Source organism: Mauremys mutica, chromosome 21 (assembly GCF_020497125.1).
Source record: "Mauremys mutica isolate MM-2020 ecotype Southern chromosome 21, ASM2049712v1, whole genome shotgun sequence".
NCBI classification, from domain to species: domain Eukaryota; kingdom Metazoa; phylum Chordata; order Testudines; family Geoemydidae; genus Mauremys; species Mauremys mutica.
The window spans coordinates 1814344-1832197 of record NC_059092.1 but is presented as its reverse complement, the minus strand read 5'-3'; the positions used below and the strand labels follow the sequence as shown (position 1 = coordinate 1832197).

Below are 17854 nucleotides of genomic sequence, written 5' to 3'. Positions count from 1 at the left end.
GCTTGAGACAGGGAACATGAACACCACTCTGAGAGCAGCAGCCACCAGATGGCACCCGTACAAATAGCCTTTGTCTCAGTGTGGGAGCGCTGCACAATCTTGGATGAAAGACAGGTTGTGTTGTTGTGAGTTCTGTGATGTGATTGCTTTCGGGGAGCTGTGGCAAACAGCAAGGGAGTTTGCTCTCTGCTTTAATCACTCTAGCCAGAGCAAATTCTTGGGGCAGAGTTGTTTCCTGGGAACCAGGCATTGGTGTTGGGCTGAGGTTCCTGGCAGGGAGGTTTGTCTGGTGCCATTTGTAACTCGCTCTGTTCTAGGACTGGTGTGTCTAGACTACAGCAAGAAAAGACCCCAACTCTGATTCCTCCTCCAGTGGGACATGATGGTCTGTAACCCACAATACCATGTGACGTCAGTGACCAGTCACACACCACCCACCTTGCACAGCTGAAGGGTTGTGGTTATAGGCAGGAATCTACCAGGGAGGGCCAGCAAGCAGGGAAAGGGCCACAAAACCGGATTCCCGCCTGCTCTGACTGGGGCAGGGCCAGCGTTGGCTCCCAGGCCATGGACAGCGGCACACAGACCCGCTGCCCTGTGCCCTTTCCACACACCCTCCGCCCTGCTGGTCACTGGGGCATTTCCCCTCCCCAGGGCTCCTGCCAGGAACTGCCCGGGGCCCTTCTGCCACCCTGCTGCTGCGGGACTCTAGCCAGGAGCCGCGGCAGGGTTTAACCCTTGGTGGCCCTGGGGATTAGCGGGGGGGGGGGGGGGGGTCAGCAGGAGGAGCTGGGCGGGAAGCGGGGAGGGGAAGATCACAGCGGCTCCTGCGATTCCCCAGACAGACACCGAGGGAAGGAGGAGCCGCCCTGGGGGTGGGATCGCGGCGGGCTCCTGCCGCCGCCTGGCTGCTGTTCCCCAGAGCCCGGAGGCAGGGCGGGCTGCGGAGCCGGAGGGGAGCGGGGCGGCCGCTGGAGTCTGACCCTGGGGGACGAGAAGTGCCAAGACCAGGGGTCATGCTGCGCTGTGCGCCTCGGAGTGCCCGGGAGCCCCAGCCAGCCTGACAGCCGGAGCCAGAGACCCGGGCAGGAGACTCCAGGGACAGCTCCTCGGGGCGCCGCGCAGGAGGGATCCGGGAGGGCGCAGCGCAGGAAGGGTCCCGGGGGGCGCAGCGCAGGAGGGATCCGGGGGGCGCAGCGCAGGAGGGATCCGGGGGGCGCAGCGCAGGAGGGATCCGGGGGGCGCAGCGCAGGAGGGATCCGGGGGGCGCAGGGCAGGAGGGGTCCCGGGGGGCGCAGCGCAGGAGGGATCCGGGGGGCGCAGCGCAGGAGGGGTCCCGGGGGGCGCAGCGCAGGAGGGATCCCGGGGGGCGCAGCGCAGGAGGGATCAGGGGGGCGCAGCGCAGGAGAGGACCTGGGGGGCGCAGGGCAGGAGGGGTCCAGGGGGCGCAGCGCAGGAGGGTCCCGGGGGGCGCAGCGCAGGAGGGGTCCCGGGGGGCGCAGCGCAGGAGGGGTCCCGGGGGCGCAGCGCAGGAGGGATCCGGGGAGCGCAGCGCAGGAGGGATCCGGGGAGCGCAGCGCAGGAGGGTCCCGGGGGGCGCAGCGCAGGAGGGGTCCCGGGGGGCGCAGCGCAGGACGGGTCCCGGGGGCACGGGGCACAGATCTCGCAGTGCCCGGCCGGCAGCTCCTTCCCGGGGCTTGCTGGCAGGCCACCTCCCGGGAGCTAAGCGCACTTCGGCGGCTCGGCGCTCCGGGCAGCCCCATGGCGCCCCCGGGCTGGTGAGGGGCCGGCGGCTCCGGCTCCCCCGGCCAAGGAGATGGCCCTGGAGCGGGCTCTGCTCGCCGCCCGCCACGGGGACGTGGACACCCTGAAGTCTCTGCAGGCGGAGGGGCTGCTGCAGCCGGGGCTCCGGGACCCGCTGGGCGCCTCGCCCGCTCACCACGCCGCCCGGGCCGGCAAGCTCAACTGCCTGCGCTACCTGGTGGAGGAGGCGGCGCTGCCGGGCAATGGCCGGGCCCGCAACGGGGCCACCCCGGGCCACGACGCGGCGGCCACCGGCAACCTGGCCTGTCTCCAGTGGCTGCTGACCCAGGGAGGCTGCTGCGTTCAGGTGGGCACCGCGCGCGGCTTCCCTCCCCCGGCTCAGCCCGCTCCCAGGGTGCCTGTGGGTGCCCGGGTGTGATGGGTGCCTGGCAGGGCCCGCACTGGGCTGTGGACATGCGGGCGAGCAGCTCTCCAGTGCTGGGCAGTGCCCCCTGGGCGGGCAGCCGCACCGGGTACACCTCACCCAGGGCGTGGGACTGGCCTGCGCTCCCGGCCGCACCATGGAGCTCTGGGGTGGCCGCAGACAAGGAATGTAACAAAAGCTGGATGAAGGGGAGCAGGCCCTCTCCTGCCCTCAGCTGCTGCAGCGGCCCAGGCAGGCGGGGTGGAGACTGACCCAGTTCCCTGCATGGAACACAGTTCGCTCCCTTGTGTGGGGCCTGGCCTGGAAACCCACAACTCTCCATGGGTAGGAGAGCAGTGGGCTGAGTTTGGGGCCAGGGCCTCCCGCACACAGCCCCTCTGGGGCCTTGGAGCAGTCCACTTCCTTCCACCTGCCTCCCAGGGCACCTCGGTGAGCCGTTTACACTAGGAGAGTCCCTGGCCTTGGACAGTGGCTGGAAGCCCTACTGGGCTCTGCCAGGCTGTGTGCCATGTCTCCAGCCCCAGGCATTGCCAAGGTGGGAGGATGGGCCTGCTCCTCAGGCCCCACACACTGCCCTTCACTTTGGGGCTGGATTCCAGCCCTGACCTAGACAGAAGGATGGATGATGTCTGGGTGACGCATCATGGCAAAGATGCTTCATGACTTCTTTGTTTCGGTCTTCACCGAGAAGTCTGAAGGAATGCCTAACAGAGTGAATGCTAATGGGAAGGGGGCAGGTTTAGAAGAGAAAATTTAAAAAGAACAAGTTAAAAATCTCTTAGAAAAGTTAGATGCCTGCAAGTCACCAGGGCCTGATGAAATGCATCCTAGAATACTCAAGGAGCTAATAGAGGAGGTATCTGAGCCTCTAGCTATTATCTTTGGAAAATCATGGGAGACGGGAGAGATTCCAGAAGACTGGAAAAGGGAAAACATAGTGCTGGGAATAAAAAGGAAAATAAAAACAACCCCGAAAACTACAGACCAGTTAGTTTAACTTCTGTGCCAGGGAAGATAATGGAGCAAGTAATTAAGGAAATCATCTGCAGACACTTGGAAGGTGATAAGGTGATAGGGAATAGCCAGCATGGATTCGTAAAGAACAAATCGTGTCAGATCAATCTGAGAGCTTTCTTTGATAGGATAATGAGTCTTGTGGATAAGGGAGAAGCAGTGGATGTGGTATACCTAGACTTTAGTAGGGCATTTGATATGGTCTCGCATGATAGTCTTATCGATAAACTAGTCAAATACAACTTAGATGGGGCTACTATAAGGTGGGTGTATAACTGGCTGGATAACCGTACTCAGAGAGTAGTTATTAATGGTTCCCAATCCTGCTGGAAAGGTAGAACAAGTGGGGTTCCATAGGGGTCTGTTTTGGGACTGGCTCTGTTCGATATCTTCATCAACGACTTAGATGTTGGCATAGAAAGTACGCTTCTTAAGTTTGCAGATGATACCAAACTGGGAGGGATTGCAACTGCTTTGGAGGACAGGGTCAAAATTCAAAATGATCTGGACAAATTGGAGAAATGGTCTGAGGTAAACAGGATGAAGTTTAACAAAGACAAATGCAAAGTGCTCCACTTCGGAAGGAACAATCAGTTTCACACATACAGAATGGGCAGAGACTGTCTAGGAAGGAGTACGGCAGAAAGGGATCTAGGGGTTATAGTGGACCACAAGCTAAATATGAGTCAGCAGTGTGATGCTGTTGCAAAAAAAGCAAACGTGATTCTGGGATGCATTACCAGGTGTGTTGTGAGCAAGACATGAGAAGTCATTCTTCTGCTCTACCCTGCACTGGTTAGGCCTCAGCTGCAGTATTGTGTCCAATTCTGGGCACCGCATTTCAAGAAAGATATGGAGAAATTGGAGAGGGTCCAGAGAAGAGCAACAAGAATGATGAAAGGCTTTGAGAACATGGCCTAGGAAGGAGGCTGAGAGAACTGGGTTTGTTTAGTTTGGAAAAGAGACGACTGGGAGGGGACATGATAGCAGTTTTCAGGTATCTCAAAAGGTGTCATAAGAAGGAGGGAGAAAACTTGTTCACCTTAGCCCCTAAGGACAGAGCAAGAAGCAATGGGCTTAAACTGCAGCAAGGGAGGTTTAGGTCGGACATTAGGAAAAACTTCCTAACTGTCAGGGTGGTTAAACACTGGAATAAATTGCCTAGGGAGGTTGTGGAATCTCCATCTCTGGAGATATTTAAGAGTAGGTTAGATAAATGTCTATCTGGGATGGTCTAGACAGTATTTGGCCCTGCCAGGAGGGCAGGGGACTGGACTCGATGACCTCTCGAGGTCCCTTCCAGTCCTAGAGTCTATGAATCATCATCATTTGTATTTCTCAAGGCCCTGGGCCCAGGCAGAGACAACAGCGCAGTGCCGGGGCCAGGAGCTTGCACTCTGAATAGCCAAGGCAGCTAAAGGGTGGAGGGGAAGTGGAAGCACAGAGAGGGAAGGGACCTGGGGCTGAGAACCCCACAGTCCCTCTGCATGGTGGCTGCACATAGGCATTGCTGGACAGCCTTATCTTCCTCACCTGCTTGCTCCCTCCCGAGCAGGAATCCTGGTGCTCACTGGTGGTGCAGCCTGTCCTGTGGACCCACCGGACTGGTCCTAACAACCAGACGTGACATTTACCAAGCGCTGTTCATCATCTCCATAGCGCTTTACAAACAGTCACTCCTCACTCTCCACAAACACCCTCCAATCATTAATGCAGCAAATTTCACCTTCCTCTTGTCTTGTCTGGGCGTTGTCCAGGAACAGCTTGTGAGAGTCGCTGATTTATCTGCTTGCTGAAATTATTGAATTTCTTCAGCCACTAACTCTTGGGCTGCAGGTTCCTGACAACATGATATTGATGATTCACAATGGCAAATATGGGTGAAATCCTGCCCCTGCTGGACTCACTAGGACTTTAGCCATTGGCTTCACTAGGTCAATAGGGTCAGGGTTTCCCCACAGTTTGCAAAGTGCACATGGCTATGGAGTTCATGTCACTAACCGACAGCGTCAATTTCAAATTGCAATGTTCACCGTTCTCCTTGTGTGGGTTAGTTGCATAAAACAGGACAGAACTAATGCCCCTGGCCTGCCCAGCATGGTGCGAGCTGCAAACTGCCCGTTTTACAATCCTGGAATGAGCTGCCATCAGAGCATCAAGGGGTGATGCTAAGCAGCCGTTTTCGGTGGCCAATTGTGCTAAGCAAAGTCAGGGCCTCAAATGTTCTCAAGAATAGAGCACGGTCTGGCTGCAAGGTGCTTTGCAGCATGAACACATACACAGGGGTCAATATCCCTCTCTGCTCAGGCCTGGGAAGCCGCTGCAGTCAGTGCTGGCTCTGCTTTGACAGAGCCGCGGAGGAAGGGCTGTGCCCTACCCCACAGAGGGAGTCAGTGCCATGCTCAGGATTAGAGCTCACCAATCTCTGACTCCCAGGCCGGTGCTGAACTGTGGCTATGCCCTTTACTGCTCACTGGACAGGACTCCAGCTCTGTGGTGGTCAGCAGTCCCTCCCGGAGGGACCCATGTTGGGAGCCATTAACCTGCCCTGCCACTTTCAGGGGGCTTCCTGGAGTGCAGGTGTGTCAGGAGAACACGAGCCTTTGTGCCTGTCTGAAGAGAGGGGAAAAACGATCATTGTTGTGCCTGGGACACACTCATTGGAAACCCTTTGAAATGCTGTGGGGAGGAGCTACTGATCAGACCTTGGGGAGGGCACGTCCCAGGCTGGCGCACTGGAAGTTGCAGCTTGGGAGCTCTGGAAGCCAGACCCGCAGCGGGTTGCTTTCTGCAGTGCAGCCATGATATTCAGAGCCAGCGCCGAACTGTCCCAACGTCCCAGGGTGTTTGGCTCAGACGCATCGCAGGGACAGGCAGCCTGGACTGGGCCACAGACACAGTGAGGCCTGGCTGGGGCAAGGGGTAATGGGTTCTGCCAGCATCCGGTGTGTGATTGCTGTGGCTGGGTTACTCAGCTTAAGCTCTGTTCCTTACTGTTCTTGTCGGTCTTGCAGTCAAAGTTCAGTGATCAGATTAAACGCTGGCCACAAGGCTGAACGCAGCATTTCTGGGTGGCCCAGACATTGCTGAACTCCACTGAAACGAACGACAAGCACCCCAGATTCCTACCGCACAGCGTGGCACGGGTCTGGAGGCAGGGAGGCTGAAATGTAAATGGTTCGGGCCTTCGGGCAGCACGCTGCAGTCTGTCTGAATGGTTCTTACACGCGGTGCTGCAATCAGTGCAGACACTTGAGGGATAAGCTGCTTGCATGATGCAGGTTGAGAGGTGAAAATATGTGATGTTCCTGTGACTTCAAAAGCCATCTGGGGGGCGGGGGGGAGGAGATGATCAGGCTGGAAGGACCGGGGGGCGGGGGGGGAGGATGATCGGGGTGGAAGGACCGGGGGGCGGGGGGGGAGATGATCAGGCTGGAAGGACCGGGGGACGGGGGGGGGGGATGATCGGGCTGGAAGGACCGGGGGGCGGGGGGGGGGAGATGATCGGGCGGGAAGGACCGGGGGGGGGGGGGGAGGATGATCGGGGTGGAAGGACCGGGGGGCGGGGGGGGAGATGATCAGGCTGGAAGGACCGGGGGACGGGGGGGGGGGATGATTGGGCTGGAAGGACCGGGGGCCGGGGGGAGGAGATGATCGGGCTGGAAGGACCGGGGGGCGGGGGGGGGAGATGATCGGGGTGGAAGGACCGGGGGGCGGGGGGGGAGATGATCGGGCTGGAAGGACTGGGGGGCGGGGGGGGGGGAGATGATCGGGCTGGAAGGACCGGGGGGCGGGGGGGGAGATGATCGGGGTGGAAGGACCGGGGGGCGGGGGGGGGAGATGATCGGGCTGGAAGGACCGGGGGGCGGGGGGGGAGATGATCAGGCTGGAAGGACCAGGGGGCGGGGGGGGGGGAGATGATCGGGCTGGAAGGACTGGGGGGCGGGGGGGGATGATCGGGCTGGAAGGTTACAGGTTCAGCACAATTAGGAGCCATCTTGGACAAATTCCACTTGCTGTTCTACATTGTCACGAGCACTGGTGGCCGCAGTGGGGCTGTGCAGTAACCAAGCGACCGCATGCCAAAGCAGCCAACACGGCATGACTCTCCTGCTGTGGCCACGCAGCACGATGCCAGCTCACCCTGGGGCAGGCCCAGTGGAGCGGTGGAATGCCCTTCCCGTTAATAGGCAGGTCAGTGCCCAGGAAGAACAATCGGCAAATTGTCCATTCCTGGGCAGAAGTATCTGTTAAGGGGATGACTGAACGTAGACTCCCAAATGTGCTTTCAGTTTAAATGTAATAAATTACTGGGTAGGAGGTCTTGAGTGTCAGTGGCTTGCACATACATTCCTGTGTAACTCAGAGGTGCTGCAGTCTCCAAAAGTCTGTATGTTGCTATTTTTTAAATAGCTCCTTCTTTTTCACCTGGAGGTATTACAGCATGTGGAAATGACCCAGCTCATGTCTCAGCATAAATGGCTAAGTGCAGTATTGCCAACTCCCTACATTCAAGGATCATGAGACAGGCCCCAGCGCTCACGAGGCCAGCTTTAAAATCATGAGATTTTAAAAGAATAATATATGTTGGGTTATTGGTCTTTGTTTTCTGGTTTCTGGCCTTTATGGTGCACCCAGGGCACACATTCAAGTTTTACTCACCAGCCACATGGGCTAGAAACTTCCTTTTTGTTAATGAAGGCTCAGATCCTCATGTAATCACCTGATTCCAAGAGCTGAGTCTTTAAGTAAAACACCCAATATCATGAGACTTGCAGTAAAATCACTTGAGTTGGCAACACTGCAAGATACACAGTTAAACACAGCAGAGAGAACTTATTTCATCCTTCCTGCTCTTGGATTTTGATGAGATATAGTTGCCAGTGATCAATATATGAGGGCTTAGGAAAGGACAGGGGTTGTGGTCACGTGTGCAGGGAAGAGCTGTAGGGCCGGGGCCAGGCAATCTGAGCATGTGAATATGAAAAAGGTTCTTTATTGCCTAAGTTGTGGATAAGTCACGTGCACGTGTTACAGGGGCAACAGCTCTCCTCTTGAGTATCTTAGTCCCCCTCCTCCCCGTCTCCTAGAGTTTGGGGTTCTAGATGCCCCAACAGAATTTCTTGCAAGGTCCTAGCTTGTTGTCGGAGTTTTGTAAGTCTCTCCAAAAGCACTTGGGTTATTGCACTCTGTGAAAAGTCACCAGCTGAGAAGCTGGAAGAATTAAGAGGCTCGGATGCTGGGGCGAAGCGAGTGTAAGGGTCTCAGCTCTGTTAGTAGTCATGGAACTTTCAGCGCTGACTTTGTCCAACCAAGGCCTTGTTCGCAGAAGTGCGCCTCCCCCGTGACAGAGCAGGCCTAGCGTTTGGAACAGATTCAAGGCTCTCTAGCTGTCTGACGTTTCCCAGAAGGTGGCTAAGGTCCCAGATCTAGTGTTGTCCTGTGCTCTGATGCCATCTCTCATTCACTGCGAGTAGCTCTTACACATGCAAATAGACCCAGTGGGCCAAATATTCCAGCCTAGCGGAGCTGGGAAGGGAGAGCAAAGGTCTCCTATCCTGAGGCCCTTCAGAAGCTGCTTTGTGGTTTGTCCCCGTATGGCTCAGAACAGCCCACGGTGATGCTCTGGTGCCGGGCTCATAGGACCACAGCTCTGTATACTGATGGCTAAGGGCTCTCTGGGGTTCCTCTGTATCCGGGAATGTCAGGAGTGCAGTCACATGGTGTTCTGTCTGGAGCAGCACAAAGGGCTGAGAGGTGGGAGTTCAGAGGGTCTCACAATATCCACTGCAGTGTCACAAGGAGCGCGTCGTAATAGGATCTGTTTTGTTTCGTTTCTGCAGGACACAGACAATTCCGGTGCCACTATCCTGCATCTCGCCGCCCGCTTTGGTCACCATGAAGTAATCGACTGGCTATTGCGATTTGGAGGCAGCGACCCGATGATAGCCACGGACACAGGAGCGTTACCTGTTCACTATGCTGCAGCCAAAGGAGATTTCCCTTCATTGCGACTTCTCTTAGGGCACTGGCCAAAGTAAGAGAGAATTTTGTTTTTAGGGGATGGATTTGCAGGGAGTTCAGTTGGCTGGTTTCTGCATGTGTGTTGGTTGTGTCCGAATATCCAGAGCAATTATAGCATTTGGTTGTTCTTCAGCTTGTGCACAATAGAGGTAACCTGCCTAGGGAGGTTGTGGAATCTCCATCTCTGGAGATATTTAAGAGTAGGTTAGATAAATGTCTATCAGGGATGGTCTAGACAGTATTTGGTCCTGCCATGAGGGCAGGGGACTGGACTCGATGACCTCTCGAGGTCCCTTCCAGTCCTAGAATCTATGACTCTATGAATCTATAAGCCCAGGTCTTGGGTTTACGGAGTCCACACGGCTAAAGCTGTAATTGCAGCATTACTAACATTTCTCTACCTTTGCCCTCCCATCCTGTAGCGAAAATTAATGTGTCTGACCTGCTTGTGAGCAATGACTAGATCTTATGGCAAGTTTGCAGATTCAGATTAAGATCCCCCTTTTTATACATTTATACAATTTTCAGCTGACACATGATACTGCCACTGCCACTGCACAGTATCTGGCGGGGAGGGAGAGCTCAGTGGTTTGAGCATTGGCCTGCTAAACTCAGGATTGTGCATTCAATCCTTCAGGGTGCCACTTAGGGATCAGGGCAAAAATCTGTCTGGGGATTGGTCCTACTTTAAGCAGGGGTTGGACTAGATACCTCCTGAAATTCTATGACTACAGCTAGTTTCATTTTTGTAAACCAAGCAAACGGCTTTCTTACCCCAGGAAAGATTCCTTAGGATCTAATTCTAGAATCAAATTGAATTTTCCTTAGATTGTGAATTCCTCAGTGCCAAGACTGTTTGGAAAGCACCTAAAAGATAGCAGGCATTGCTGAAAATAAATACTAACAAGAACATAGTAGCAAATTTAAATATTAACTTCAGATTCCAAGTTGTATGAGTTTTGAAACTGTTGTGTGAATAATGAATATCCTGCAATACCTGGATTGCTAAATCCATAGGTGCTGATTCTCCACTCCATGGGACCTGGCTGTAGTCACTTACACCTGTGAAAACTGTGTGTAAAACACCACCAGAGTAGAATCCTTTCTACAGGTGCCAGACAGTGTAGAATCTGGCCCATGGTGTCTTGCACTGGTCAATTACATTACAATCCTTTTGCGTCTCTTTAGTCCTTTCTTCTACAAGTGGCAGGATACTGTGTAAAGTGCTTGCTGAACTCTGGGTCGTGTCTTCTGCCCTAGGGTCCCATCCTGCCAACGCTGGTGCGGGTGAGCGACTCTATTCACAGGACTTCCTTAGTGAGCGAATAAAGTTACTCGCCTGCCTAAGTCTTTGCAGCATCTGGCCCTAGTGAGGGAGAAATGGCTCATCTGGCTTGGATACAACGCCACCCAACAAACCCTCGGCACAGAGCCTGCTTTGGCTGCTAAAAGAATTGTTCTCATTTGTAAAACCTGGGCTTGCTAACGACATGACAGCTTTATCACAGTGGGAAGTCAAACCTCCGTTCTTTATTATCCCAGGAACAAAGGGCAAGGGGCTGGATTTTCACTTTTGATGGAAATATTGCTCCCTGTTGCAGGTGGAGTGGAGGAGGGTTTGTTCCATGCGCTTTTGGAACTGGGCGATAACACAGTCGCTTTTGTCCAGGCGAGAGTTATGTAAATAGATTAGGCTGCCCTGCAGGAGAAATGAGGCTGTTCAAATGTGTGGAAAGACAAGCTGCCGCCTTGTTTAAGGAATGCAGGCTTGGGAGAGGGCTGTGGAGTTCAAGGCCCCTGTGTGTTTTCAGATGACACATTCTGTGCATGGTGAAATCCGGGAGTACTGGGGTACTTTTCATTGGTTATTACAGAGTAACCTCCGAATTCCAGGATGTTCTGAAAACAAACTAGTTCCTGGGCCAGTGATAGCCCTAGCATGGCCATTCCATGGTAACGCCTGCTTTCTGGTGCTTGGAACGTGTGTGTGTGTGTGTGTGTGTGTGTGTGTGTGTGTGTGTGTGTAACCCATCCTTATGTAGAGACAGCAGGAAATGTAGGCAAGCCGTAAATTCCACATAAGCCCTATAACAATGTCCAGACCCAGGACCGGCCCTTCACATTGGGGGTGGAATTTCACCTGTGCTGATAATCTCTGTTCTCTGACCATGAGCCTGTCTCTGGGTTTAATGCTCCCACCTGGTGATTAAAACCCTTAGACGTCTGTCCCCAAAATAGCTGCATCTCTTTGCAGCTGGGGATGGGGCCCCAGCTCTTGACTGGGACCCTGTACAGGTTCCCCCATAGCCTGCTGGCTGTGGAGCCAAAATGCTAGAAGGTCAACAAAGAGCAAATATAAAATGATCGGGGTGAGAAAAGCAGGTCACTCAAACATCGCGGATCTGTGCACCACAGATTACAAAACTTCTAATCGTATTTTCCACGATGGGCAGGAGGACAGGGCTATAAATACTCAGCAGCTCCTTGGTAATTAACGTTCACTTACACAGGGACTTTTCACAGGAAGATCCTTAACAAAGTCAAACACACGTTTGACAAAATGGAACAGAGTCAAATCCTCAGTAATGACAACATCCAAAATGCAGCCACCTCTGGGCCCTTAGCGAGTGTCAGCAACCCCCCTTCCCCCCTGAACAGCTCCCACTCATGTAGCAGCAGAACGTGGGAGATTAAAGTAAGTCCCTTCCAGTGTAACTCCTGGCAAAAACACCAACCCCCCACCACCAGCTGGGCCCAGGGACCACAGGGCAGCAAGTGATGATTCTGGGTCATAAATAAGGTGCCGACAAGTCTGGTAACCAAGCACCATGATGAAAAGTACTTATATGGTGGGCAGGGCATAAGACAGGCAGGGGAGGGCAGCCACAAGAGCCAGATGTGCTCGTGTGTGTCAAGTCTGGGGCCTTCCATCGGCCGGCACACACACTCCAGATCCAGCGCAGAGGGATGCCAAAGCTGCTTAAATCTACCCAGTTTTCCCACAGCAACATGCAAATGCATTCAAGGTCTTGGCCAAAGCCAGTCTGCAAATCTAGGCTCAGGATGGCTTTCAACTGATTCCCCATCGCTGTCCAAAGAGAAGCGGAGCATTAACTAGTGGGGTTGGCTGGGAACTGCATGACGACGACCCCTAGCACTGACCGGAGGTCTGAGAGCACCCTCAGGACAGGCTTCCTGGAGGAGGCGGGGCAGGCGTGTCAGCTATCGCTAGCTGCATTGCTCAAGATGAGGGCCAAGGGACACAAATCCCAGCCCTTCCCTATCGCTGGTAGCAAACAGAACTGGCCTTTGCTTGTGAGACGGCTGCATTGGAAATACGGATAGACAGAGACCGTCTCTGTTTATTGACAGGCATTTCTGTGGTACTCGGCAGCAGCCTTAACTCTGCCCCTGTATCCCCACCACCTTCCACCCGTGGGTCTCCATGTGTGTTGGGGAGGGGTCAGGATGACCCTTGTGCCACGCTGGACAGGGGCTGCCACGTTTGTCAGCAGATGTTTCCCAGCTGATGCGCAGTACAATGCCCAGGACTTAGACACGGCAGGCAGACGGGCCCTGGGCTAAGCCTCTCTACCCCTTCAGATTACAGCCCCTAGCTGATGAAAGCAGTGTGCTGGAAGGCTGCCAAGCAAGGCACACAGACACCCCAGCCCTGACGGACAGGCCGGCAGACGTCTCCCGGGTGCTCCAAAGCCCATGGAACCCGGAACTGCCCCCGCCTGCATTTCCCATGGGGATGGAGAGAGCTGCTGAAAGGGACCAGTGGAGACTGATGGGACGTGAGCTCGAGCAAGGAGAGCTGGCTGGGCAGGCAGTTGCCAGCAGAGCGGGAGGAACATGGCTCCTGCAGGAGCCTTTGGAGGGGAAACCCTCCTCCTCCTCTCTGGTTCATTTAAAACCCCTCCCGGGAGCCTTCGAAGTGGGGAATTTGCAGGGGAAGGGGGTTGTGTTGTGAAATAGTTTGAAACCTGACCTGGATTTTGGGTGGGGTTGTGAGCAAAAGGCTCCTGCCCCAGCCCTCTGCGAGGCCCCGGCCCAAGCAGGAGAGTCAGCCCCTCGGGGAGTGGGGGGGAGGTGGAACGTGTAGGGGGGCGTGAGCCTGCTGGCCCTGGGGAGCAGCATTGCCGTCTGTTTGGGGGCTGGCTGGGTCTCACCGTGTTCAGTGCTGCCCAGCGCCACCCCCCCCCAGCCCTAGAGAAATGGGCCCTTAGAATAAAAGGCCCGAACGTGAGCTCCTTTTGCTGCCCAAGCTGTATCCTGGGGGGGGGGGGCTTTGATTTCAGTTTCTGGGCTGGTTGTATCATTGCGGGCTGGCTGCTTCGGAAGAATCAAGCCTAGGCCTGTGCTGCAGGCTGGATACCAGATCCGGCCCGGCCCGGCCTGGCCTCTGTTCCTCGTATGGCTGGAGGAAGGACGGGGGTTTCTGCCACAGGCAGACGCATGGACAATAACAAATCCACCCCCGGCCCCCATCCAGAATTGTCCCAAAGCAGTGGGGCGAGAAGGGGATATTCATGGGTAGGAGAGAGAAGCACGGCAGGGCTTTGGCGTCTGAGAGCAGAGGGGGGTGTCTGATGATAGCCCCCGAGTTATCAGTTATTCAGGCCGAATGTGAGAATTGAGGCTAGACGTGCTCCCTGTTTCACAGGGAAAGAACGAATCTGAACGTCATTTGGGTGTCACTCCAGCCCGGCCCTGTGAGAGCGGCTGCAGGAAGCCTGGCTTGCTCCACTTTTCCTGCTCTCGCAAGAACGGAGGGAATTCTTCAAGAGCTGTGTAAGAACTAGTTACCACTGGCGGATTTCACAGCTGCTCTCTCAAAGGGACATCGCTCAGCCTCACATGCTCCTGCAGAAGCTTTTAAGAGCTGTGTGTCCACCTCCGGTAGTGCTCAGGCAGCAGGACCCTTGGGGGTGCAGCAGCTGGCATGGGGGGGCTCAGAATGCTTGAAACCTTGGGCCTGGGGGTGTGAGGTGCTCACAGCAATAGCTAGGCCAGGAGAGGATTCTGCCTGGCCAGGGGGAGTTTAAATAGCCAGGCTCTATGGAAAGCCAAGATAACAAATGTAAAAATAGCCCACACCCTTTAAATGCCAAACTTCCCCCCAACAGGGCTTCCTGCAGCCAGGTCTAATCTGTGCCTCCTATCAGCCAAGCCCCAGAGCACCCCTGTCCCACTGCTCCCAGGCTCTGCCCCTCCTGGAAAGCTGCCTGCTGCCCCCCACCCCGCTAGCTAGCAGAATGCAGTGGCTTTTGAGAGATGCTTTAAGCTGCCGGAGCCTGGTTGGGGCTCGTCTCCCCAGCAGATCGCTCCAGCAAGCCTGACTATGGAAACTGCTCAGCCCCGGGCCTGCCTGCCAGCGTGACAGGAGCATGCTAGACTCCCTCGGGTTTAGCTGCATCTGACTCTGACTCCCTTCTGCGTCGCGTACCCCTGCTGTGGAAGCTCCAGTTCAGAGCCATGCTGAGGCCCCTCCAGTGTTTCCCTTAGGAAGTGCTGCCAGAGCCACATTGCCCAAGTCTCACGAAGGGGTTGATAGCATGGGCTCGCTAAGGCCACTTTTTACATACACCGGCGGGAAGAACCGAGATCTGATGAGAAAAAAGCGTTTGCTGGCTTGGAGCTGGCCCGTGAGCTGATGACAGATGAGGCGGCTCTTCTAGAACCCTGGGCATTGTCCTCCCGCACATGGATTCCGTGTAAAGCCTCTTACACAGTTATGGAGCCTAGCCACTGAGTCACGAAAGTATTTACTGAGGTTGGGAAGTGAACTAGGTGGTGGGCCAGAGCCGTCCTCTGGCCCTGGTGACACACCACTGGGTGTCTGCAAAATCTCATCGCACTGGGTGTGATTGTTATGGAGCAAAAGGAACACAAAGGAATATCAGAAGGTTGGTTAGACAATCACCAGAGCACGTTACTTGACAGGGCAGAGTCTCTGGACTGTCCTGGGTGGTTTTGCAAGTTTTGCTGTCTATTATATAAATCACGACTCTGTTTGTACAAACAAAGGGAAGGGTCAAAATATTTTTCTCTTTTAAATGAAAAACAAAATGTGGTTTTAATGTTTCCACCCCACGAATTGGCTATTACAGCTGGAGAGCTTGAAGTTAAGCTCAAAAGGGAGTTTACCCCAATTGCTTTCCCATTAGCAGCAGCAGCCTTTCCTTTGTGTATATTTTATATCCTTAATTTAAAATCTTAACCAATTATTGTAGTAACTATGGCAATTGCTCAAATGCCGTCACTGCTTTGGGACCAATATGGGTTCAGGTGACAACTTGCACAGAAGACACACTCCTGGTGCAGACATGGACTGCAAGGTCTTATGCAATATCTATGTGCACATTTCCTTGGCTGCACTGAACTAGCGCCATGCAGATCAGGTATGTCCTGCAATCCACTGATCTGAGAGCAACACAACAGCAGCTGCTGCTAATTCATTGACCTGAATATTCTCCAGATTCCAGCTACAGTCAGCTCCCTTGGGGGCTGGAAATGGGGTCAGCGTGCAAACGTATCTGAACGAGTAGTGTCCTGACTATGCCCCGGCTATTGTGGGAGCATCATAACAAGCGTGACTTGCACAAATGCACCCCGTGCCCTTTACTTTTACATACTGTCTCCAGCACAGGAAATCAGACCCTTCCCAGCCGATTAACCCATACAGGTAAATACAAGTCAGCTAAGTGGATTACAGGTACCATCTGTGGCTGTGCCAGTGCAGAGCATGGGGAGGCTACACTGTGCAGATTCCAGGCGAAATGCCTGAGCCCAGACCGATGAGAGAGCGAGCTAGGGGACTCCAGGCCCGGTACCTCGTTAGGGAAACGAGGCAACGCAGATGAGCTGTAAAGAGTCACAGGGTCCATTGGGGCAGGAAGGTTGTTCCAGACCAAACTCACAAACTATAAATGGGAAGCTCAGCAGTGAAGTGGTTGACTATCCATTTAGTGAGACTCCCAGTAGAATCAATCCATGCAAGTGATATGGCAAAAAACCCAGTTATCAGTGGGAAAAGACTTCACAGCCCCCCGCTCAACTCACTGAACGGAAGAAGGGTCCCTGCGTTTTGCTAAGTAGGCTCTTGATTAAGCACGTCTTAGTCACAGCCCTTTTACATTTAATTTTATGCTTCTCCTGCAGTTACTTTTGCTGTGAGCACCTGCCGCCTGTAGGTAAGAAATCCCATTAATTATTTACTCCTGTGCTCATAGGCCCTTCTGCTAACTGCCGGATGGGAGGCTCCGTTACAAGCCTTGAAATTCTATCTCTGGGAGCCGCAGCACCAGCTCACAGGCAGGATGCAGCAGTAACAGTTCAAATGGGGAGGAACGACAGTGGGTTTGTGTCTATATTGCAGACAAAGGCTCCACTGAAAGACCATGAAAGGCTGCAAAGCCAAGCACTCAGAAGCTAGGAAATGCCAGAATTAAGGCTCCTTTTTGCCCTCGAGGTAATCAGTGACTGGTAGTAGTAGAAGGTTTTTATCTTCTCTGTGGACCAGTCAGGAGAGGGCGATGAGCCGTACCATTTGCCAGGCAGCAGAGGAATGTTGGGCCTCAGGAATCCTGGATTCCGTTCCATGTTCTGGACAGGAGGGTTCTCTAGTGGCTACAGACCCTTTCGCTCCCTCATCCCCCCACCCCACTCACACACCCCCTGACTCCTGCCCCCTCCAGCTGCCGCAGCACCTGGCCTTGCCCCTCCCCCAACCTTCTGCATTCACCTCAGATTACTTCCTCCTTGTCCTCCACGTGCCAGAGCTTCTGGGAACTGATTTTTAGAGCTCAGAACCAGGCCAACTTTGGTGGATTTTTACAGGGACGGGCCAGGAGCCTTCCTGAACACAGGGTAATAGCCTGTGCTCACCCCCTCCCCGCTGCTTTTCAAGCACCTGCTCTAAAACATGAAGCCCCTCTGCAAAACGTCTGTAAGAATTCTTTAACCTTGACCCAAACCCCCTATTTTTCCTTTATTTTGTTTTTCACAGAATCCTAGAAGTGCAGGGACCTCGAGAGGTTATCTAGTCCAGTCCTCTGTACTCAAGGCAGGACATGGACATGGCCCAACTGATTTTGCTGAAATTGACCCCAAAAAATCAGCTTGAGGCAGACGCCTGATCTGGAAAATTTCAGTCCAAATAGTTATAGTCTAAGCAACTGAAAACAGGCGTTTCTAATGGAAAGTGTTGGGCAACCTAACTAGCTAACAGAATGGTAGGAACCATTAGGAAGAGCCTAGATAAGACGACAGTAAATATCGTAATGCCATTATAGAAATCCCTGGTACACCCACACCTTGAATACTGCCTGCAGGTCTGGTCACCCCATCTCATAAAAGAGATATTACAATTGGAAAAAGCACAGAGAAGGGCCCCAAAGATGACTGAGGGTATGGAACAGCTTCAGTAAGAGGAGAGATTAATAAGACTGGGACTGTTCAGCTTGGAACGGAGACGACTGAGGGGGGATATGAGAGAGGCCTATAAAATCATGACTGCTGTGGAGAAAGTGAATGGGGAAGTGTTAGTTATCCCTTCACATAACACAAGAACCAGGGGTCACCCAATGCCCTTAATAGGCACCAGGTTTAAAATAAACATCA

General features: G+C 54.1%; 1 protein-coding gene across 5 annotated transcripts in view; it reads left to right on the top strand.

The window, feature by feature from the left end:
- Positions 1-1622: 1622 nt before the first annotated feature.
- Positions 1623-17854, top strand: part of ESPN (espin) — a 79151-nt gene continuing 62919 nt past the window's right edge. Inside the window, exons 1-2 of one of the 5 annotated variants that reach the window (XM_044996400.1) lie at positions 1623-2110; positions 9046-9239. In XM_044996400.1, coding sequence (XP_044852335.1) covers positions 1817-2110; positions 9046-9239 — 488 coding nt within the window. In that variant the 5' untranslated portion in view covers positions 1623-1816. Of the gene's footprint in view, positions 2111-5986; positions 6125-9045; positions 9240-14923; positions 15139-16393; positions 16426-17854 lie in introns of those variants that run through there. The other 4 variants (XM_044996399.1, XM_044996401.1, XM_044996403.1 and 1 more) reach the window with 4 other exon arrangements.